The sequence below is a fragment of the Myxine glutinosa genome, chromosome 1 (genome assembly GCF_964187855.1).
Source record: "Myxine glutinosa chromosome 1, kmMyxGlut1.1, whole genome shotgun sequence".
Taxonomy (NCBI): Eukaryota; Metazoa; Chordata; class Myxini; order Myxiniformes; family Myxinidae; genus Myxine; species Myxine glutinosa.
Genome location: NC_136261.1, coordinates 40999130 through 41006454, shown reverse-complemented (window position 1 = coordinate 41006454; position 7325 = coordinate 40999130). Strand labels below are relative to the sequence as shown.

Sequence of the window (7325 nt, the reverse complement as noted above, 5' to 3'; positions counted from 1 at the left end):
TAACAAAACTTTAATTTTCACAAATTTACTCATTGAACTCACATGAACCGACCAAACAATCAGAAACAAAACTTTCATTTTCTCTAATTTACTCATTAAACGCACTTGAACCGACCAAATAATAGGGAACAGAACTTTCATTTTCACTCATTTACTCATTAAATTTACCTGAACCGACCAAACAATAGGAAACAAAACTTTCTTTTACACAAATTTACTCATCAAACTTACCTGAACCGACCAAACAATAGGAAACAAAACTTTCATTTTCACAAATTTACTCATTAAACTCAGCTGATCCGACCAAACAATTTGGAAACAAAACTTTCATTTTCACTAATGTATTCATTAAACTCACCTATACCGACCAACCAAACAATAGGAAACAAAACTTTCATTTTCACAAATTTACTCATTACACTTGACTGAACCACCCAAACAATGGGGAAAAAAACTTTCATTTTCACAAATTTACTCATTAAACTCACCTGAACCGACCAAACAATGAGGACAAAAACGTTCATTTTCACTACTTGACTCATTAAATTTACGTTAACTGACCAAACAATGGTTAACAAAACTTAAATTTTCACAAATTTACTCATTAAACTCACATGAACCGACCAAACAATAGAAAACAAAACTTTCATTTTTACTAAATAACTCATTAAACTCACCTGATCCGACCAAACAATCGGAAACAAAACTTTCATTTTCACTAATTTACTCATTAAACTCACCTGAACTGACCAAACAATCGGAAACAAAACTTTCGTTTTCACTAATTTACTCATTAAATTCACCTGAACCGACCAAACAATTTGGAAACAAAACTTTCATTTTCTCTAATTTACTCATTAAACTCACTTGAACTGACCAAACAATCGGAAACAAAACTTTCATTTTCACAAGTTTACTCATTAAACTCACCTGAATGGAACAAACAATCGGAAACAATACTTTCATTTACACGAACGTACTCATTAAACTCACTTATACCGACCGACCAAACAATAGGAAACAAAACATTCATTTTCACAAATTTACTCATTACACTTACCTGAACCGACCAAACAATGGGAAACAAAACTTTCATTTTCTCTAATTTACTCATTAAACTCACCTGAACCGACCAAACAATAGGGAACAGAACTTTCATTTTCACTCATTTACTCATTAAACTTACCTGAACCGACTAAACAATAGGAAACAAAACTTTCATTTACACAAATTTACTCATCAAACTTACCTGAACCGACCAAACAATAGGAAACAAAACTTTCATTTTCACAAATTTACTCATTAAACTTACCTGAACTGACCAAACAATATTTAAGAATCTTTCATTTTCACAAATTTACTCATTAAACTCACCTGAAACGATGAAACAAGAGGAAACATAACTTTCACTTGAACATATTTACTCAGTAAACTTACCTCAAGCGACCAATGAGAACTCAACTTTCTTTTTCACTAATTTACGCAGTAAACTTACCTGAGCCAACGAAACGATGGAAAGAAAACTTTCATTTTCTCTAATTTACTCATTAAACTCACCTGCACCGACCAAACAATGAGGACTAAAACTTTCATTTTCACTGCTTTACTCATTAAATTTACCTGAACCGACCAAACAATTGTTAACAAAACTTTAATTTTCACAAATTTACTCATTAAACTGACCTGAACCGACCAAACAATAGGGAACAGAACTTTCATTTTCACTCATTTACTCATTAAACTCACCTGAACCGACCAAACAATAGGGAACAGAACTTTCATTTTCACTCATTTACTCATTAAACTTACCTGAACCGACCAAACAATGGTTAACAAAACTTTCATTTTCACAAATTTACTCATTAAACTCACCTGAAACGACCAAACAATGGGAAACAAAACTTTCCTTTTCACTAATTTACTCATTAAACTTACCTGAACCGACCAAACAATAGGAAACAAAACTTTCATTTTCACAAATTTACTTGTTGTGGAAAACCATTCAGGTCCGCACAACTTTAGTCCAACGGTTTGGTTTAATTGCATTTAGATCATCAGATCATTCCTGTAAGTAGAAATACACAATAAGCATACGATGCGACATCTCATAAAGCCATTCATATCAGTCAATGCAAGCAAGCTAGATATTCTATAAAGGCGTACCATTAACGAGGCTACCGATGTAACATGTCACAAGGGAGAAGTCTCGGAGCACTGACACAGCAACGGGTCTTATAGTCACGCCCCTAGTGGGGACAACAATGACAGCGAGCAGCGAGCATCCCCACCCGGGTTCAGTACGGATACGATTTCACTACATTCACCCCCCCGTCAGAATTATACGGCCGCGTGGCTAAAAGCGAGTGAGCGTCAGCATGGGCGCGGAGTATCAGTCGGCCCAACCGTAGCGGGCCGGGCGGCGAATTTCTCTGCCAGCACGCGTTCGAAATTCCCCGGGTACGGCGTCTCGTAACCCTGTATCCCCGGTGTCAGAGGCGTCAACAGGGTCGGGTGATGAGGGGGGTAACGCCAAGTCGTCGGACCCGGGCAGTCTCGACGGGGGGAGGGTCGGTGGACTATCGGCGATGGGAGCGTCGGGAGAGGTCATAGTCTCATAGATGGGTTCGACCGGTTCGTCCGATTCCCTACTAAGGTCGTCGACCCCGCAAGGGGCAAGATGACGAACAGAGACAGTAGTCTCACGACCATCAGACGTCATCACACGAGCATGCTCAGGATTAGCCTGGAGAATCTGCACTTTGTCCACAAGGGGGTCGTACTTGCTCGCGCGAACTGCCCGTTTAAGGTAGGCCGGCCCGGGCCCAGCGAGCCAACTGGGCAAAGACCGTATACACCCCGAGCTCCTGGGGTGGTGGAAAAGACGCTCGTGGGGAGTTTGGTTAGTTGCCGTACTCAGGAGTGCCCGGATTGAGTTCAACGCCGCAGGTAGCGACCAAGCCCATTTATCGAGGCCCCGGCCGTGGGTCCGGAGATGGAGCATGACGGCCCTCCAGATAATCCCGTTGAAGCGTTCGATCTGCCCATTAGCCTGGGGTCTATACGGCGTGGTGTAACTAGACGCAACGTTGTTTTGGAGCAGATAGCCGCGCACCTCCTGAGACAAGAAGACTGCACCCCGGTCGGTATGGACATAGGCCGGGTAACCGAACATTGAGAACAAGTTCTGTAAGCAACGCATCACCGTGGCAGCAGTCATGTCCGCGCACATATAAGCAAAGGGGAATCGTGAGTACTCATCAACGATAGTGAGCAGATAGCGAGAGCCGCTCGACACCGGCAAAGGGCCCTTGAAATCCATCGCCAAGCGTTCCCACGGGCGTGTAGCCTTCACCAGAGTCCCCATAGGGGGGTTATAGAAACGCGGTTTGATTTCCGCGCAGATAGCGCAGTCGCGACAGATACGGCGGATATCGTCAATCGAGTAAGGGAGATTCCCACTCCGCACGAAATGAGCGAAACGCGTTACGCCGGGATGGCCCGCAGTAGCATGCAGCACCCGTAGGCCCTCCAACGAGGTGATACCAGCACATGTAGTGGGGCGCGATAAGGCATCGGCGGCCTGGTTATCCTTCCCTGGGCGATATTTGATGGTGTAACAGAAGTCGGCGAGTTCGATACGCCAGCGAGTGATTTTCTCGTTCTTAATGCGCTGGGCGTGTAAGGTGTCGTACATGAACGCAACGCTTTGCTGGTCCGTGATGATTTGGAAGCTCCGCCCGAGTAGGTACGGGCGCCATCGCCGAATAGACTCGACGATCGCATACGCTTCCTTTTCAACGGACGAGTGCCGCCGCTCAGCGGAGGTAAGAGTCCGTGAAAAGAAAGCCACGGGACGTCCCCCTTGGGAGAGGGTCGCCGCGATGGCCTGATCCGAGGCGTCACTTTCGAGGACGAACGAGCCGCTCTCGTCGATGGTTGCTACGGCGGCTCGGGCGATGTCGGTCTTAAGACCTTCAAAGGCCGTCAATGCGGCCGAACTCAGGGGAAAAGTGTCGCAGGCCACAAGGGGGCGAAGTTTCGCGGAGAAATTTTGCACCCATTTGGAGTAATGGGCGAACAGCCCAAGGGCGCGTTTCAGGGACGCCCGATCGCAGGGAGGGGCCATGTCGAGCAAAGGTCGCAGACGTTCCTTATCCGGAGAGACAGAGCCATGGGTCACGGTGTACCCCAGAAGATCTATGGTGCGTAGGGAGTATCGGCACTTGTCCTCGTTCATAGTTAAGTGATACCGTTGCGCGACCTCAAGGAAGCGCTTCAGATTAGCGTCATGGTGCCCTTGGTCATATCCACAAACCGTAAGGTTATCGAGGTAGACGAAAACATCGGTTAAGTGCTCCCGCGCAACGAGGTCATCCATGGCCCTCTGGAAGCAAGTGACCCCGTTCGTCACCCCAAAGGGCAATCGTGTGAATTGGTACAACCGCTGCCCCGACTCGAAAGCGGTATAGATACGATCCGCCCTAGAGATAGGGATCTGGTGGTACGCACTACGGAGATCGAGAGTACTATAGACCGAATACTGGGACACCTGTTGCACTAGCGCGTCCATCCCCGGAAGGGGGTAGGCATCCAGCTGTGTAAAGCGGTTAATCGTTTGGGAATAGTCGATCACCATGCGTTTGCGATGGGCCTCACTGCGCACCACTAAGACCTGGGCACGCCACGGCGACCTACTAGGTTCTATGATGCCGTCTTTCAAGAGCTGAGTCGTTTCGTCCGCAATGAATTGCATGTCCGCGCGAGAGTAGCGTCTCGATTTTACCGCGACAGGGGTACAGTCGGAGGTTAGATTGGGGAACAGTGAAAGCGGACGGACGTCCATTTGCGCTAGGGCGCACACCGTTAGCGCGTCGTCCGCCCCCACAACAAGAGTGTCAGGCCCACCGAACTCCATTACCAGACGTCCATGCAGCTTAAGAAAATCGTGTCCTAGCAGAATATCAGCACATAATGCGGGTAAAACCATAAGGTGTACATCAGGGAAAACCCGTCCCTTTAGCACTAGTTTCAATCGGCATTCCCCTTTTTGTGCTAAGCCGGAGTCCCTGGGAAGCCATGAAGATCCGTCTCGTAGACCGCCCGATCCGCCATCCATGCCTGAGCACAAGTCGCTGGTCGATAAAACTATCCGTAGATCCGGTGTCCACCAAGGCCTGAACACAATGGCCCTCAACCATAAGGGGAATAAGGGCTTGAGCCAGGCCAGACGAGGCAGCTGGGAGCGGGACTGAGCCCCCCGAATGGGTCGGACCAGCCTCGCGGGTGGATCCTACACCAGCAGCAGTTTTGCGATCGTGGCCGGAGTCTGCGTTGACCATGGGGAATCCATTATCGTCATCAGAGGGCTTTCCCCAGCATTCCGGTGTTTCGCGATTCAAAATCCGACGAGAAAAGGCCTCCGTAGTATTTGGCATCGCCTTTTGACACTCCTGGCAGATAAAGGCTTCCGTTGTAGCCGAAATCGCCTTTTTCGTTTGGTCGCTTTGACAAAAGGCTTCCGTAGTATTCGAAAGCTGTTTCTTCCCTTGCGTGGCTCGAGGTTTGGCCAAGGACGCGGCCTTTGTCCCCGATGGAGAATGAGACGATGGTGGCTGTCCGGTGGCGCCAGTCAAGGTTGTCTGCGCGCCCAGCGGGCCGCAGAGAGGGGCCCTCCCCTTCGAAGTCGGGTAAGGCGCTGGGCTCGTGGGTTCTGCTACAAGCCCGTTCAAGGTTGCCGCGCCTGCGCGACCGCGGCTGCGCGAGTCGAAGGGCCGCGAGCCGCGTGCCGATTTCTTGCACACTTTCGCGTAATGTCCCTTTAGCGAGCACAAATGGCAAATAGCGTCACGTGCCGGACACACGACTCGGGCATGACGAGGCCCTCCACAAAAAAAACATGCGGCCCCGCGCAAGGCCTTGGGTCTGCTGGTCGTAACGGCAGCTGTCAGGGTAGGGTCATCCTCCGGAGCATCCCGGAGTTCAGCAGGCGGATCCACGTCCTCGTCAGTGGTACTCTCCGGCCGGGCGTGTAGTGAGGTGCCCGCCAAAAGGCGCGTGCGATCATAGGCGTTCGATTGCATCCGCGCTTCGGTATACACCGTCGCTTGCTCAACCGCCGTAGCGAAGGTCAGGTCGGTCTTCTCCAAGAGTTTGAGACGTAGTTCCTGGGAGGAGACCCCTGCTATGAAGGCATCTAAAAGTCGATCATCTTTAGCCTGCTCGGGAGTCCGTGGCTCCTTGGCGCTGTCCAGCATGAGCTGCCGGAGCTCCTGGGCGTAATGATCCATAGGCTCGTTGGGCTGCTGCCGCCGCGTCTGCAGCAAATAACGCGCATACACAGGGCTTTTTTCTTTTATATAAAGCCGCTTGAGCTCCGCGATGGTAAGATCATACGTCGTGCATTGAGCGACCGCGTGGTAGACCCGGTAGTCGATTTTTGAGTGTAATATTGCCAGCTTCGCGGCAGGCGTCGGAGCGGTCTCAGGCTCATCAAAGAGATGCTCCAGTTGTCGGAGCCAGTGCTTGAGTTGCAAGCCTCCGTCCGTGGCTTGTGGGTCGGCGCTGAAAATGGACACCGTCAACGTCTTGTTGCCAGCCATGTCAGCAGATCTTAAATGCAATTAAGTGTTGTGGAAAACCATTCAGGTCCGCACAACTTTAGTCCAACGGTTTGGTTTAATTGCATTTAGATCATCAGATCATTCCTGTAAGTAGAAATACACAATAAGCATACGATGCGACATCTCATAAAGCCATTCATATCAGTCAATGCAAGCAAGCTAGATATTCTATAAAGGCGTACCATTAACGAGGCTACCGATGTAACATGTCACAAGGGAGAAGTCTCGGAGCACTGACACAGCAACGGGTCTTATAGTCACGCCCCTAGTGGGGACAACAATGACAGCGAGCAGCGAGCATCCCCACCCGGGTTCAGTACGGATACGATTTCACTACATTACTCATTAAACTCTCCTGAACCGACCAAACAATCGGAAACAAAGCTTTAATTTTCACATATTTACTCAGTAAACTTACCTCAACCTACCAATATAAACACAACTTTCATTTTCACGAATGAATTCATGAACTCACCTGAACCGACCAAACAATAGGAAACAAAGCTTTCATTTTCACAAATTTACTCATTACACTGACCTGAACCTGCCAAACAATGGGAAGAAAAACTGTCATTTTCACAAATTTACTCATTACACTTACCTGAACCGACCAAACAATGGGAAAACAACTTTCGTTTTCACAAATTTACTCATTTAATTCACCTGAACCGACCAAATAATAAATTGGGAACAAAACTTTCATTT

The 7325-nt window shown here is 48.2% G+C and overlaps 1 protein-coding gene across 1 annotated transcript; it reads right to left on the bottom strand.

The window, feature by feature from the left end:
* Positions 1 to 2017: 2017 nt before the first annotated feature.
* On the bottom strand, positions 2018 to 6907 carry LOC144889500 (uncharacterized). The gene is made up of 3 exons (XM_078769889.1): positions 6803 to 6907; positions 5110 to 6704; positions 2018 to 5066 (listed from the first exon to the last, which is right to left on the bottom strand). Exons 2-3 carry the CDS (start codon positions 6597 to 6599, stop codon positions 2390 to 2392), a joined length of 4167 nt encoding a protein of 1388 aa, XP_078626015.1. The 5' UTR covers positions 6600 to 6704; positions 6803 to 6907; the 3' UTR covers positions 2018 to 2389.
* Positions 6908 to 7325: the final 418 nt, after the last annotated feature.

Excerpts from the sequence above, each read along its gene's own strand:
- LOC144889500 (XM_078769889.1), bottom strand. The coding sequence starts at position 6,599 with ATGGCTGGCAACAAGACGTTGACGGTGTCCATTTTCAGCGCCGACCCA. Across the intron at positions 5,067-5,109 it reads CTTGTGCTCAGGCATGGATG|GGACTCCGGCTTAGCACAAA; the intron begins GCGGATCGGGCG and ends ATGGCTTCCCAG.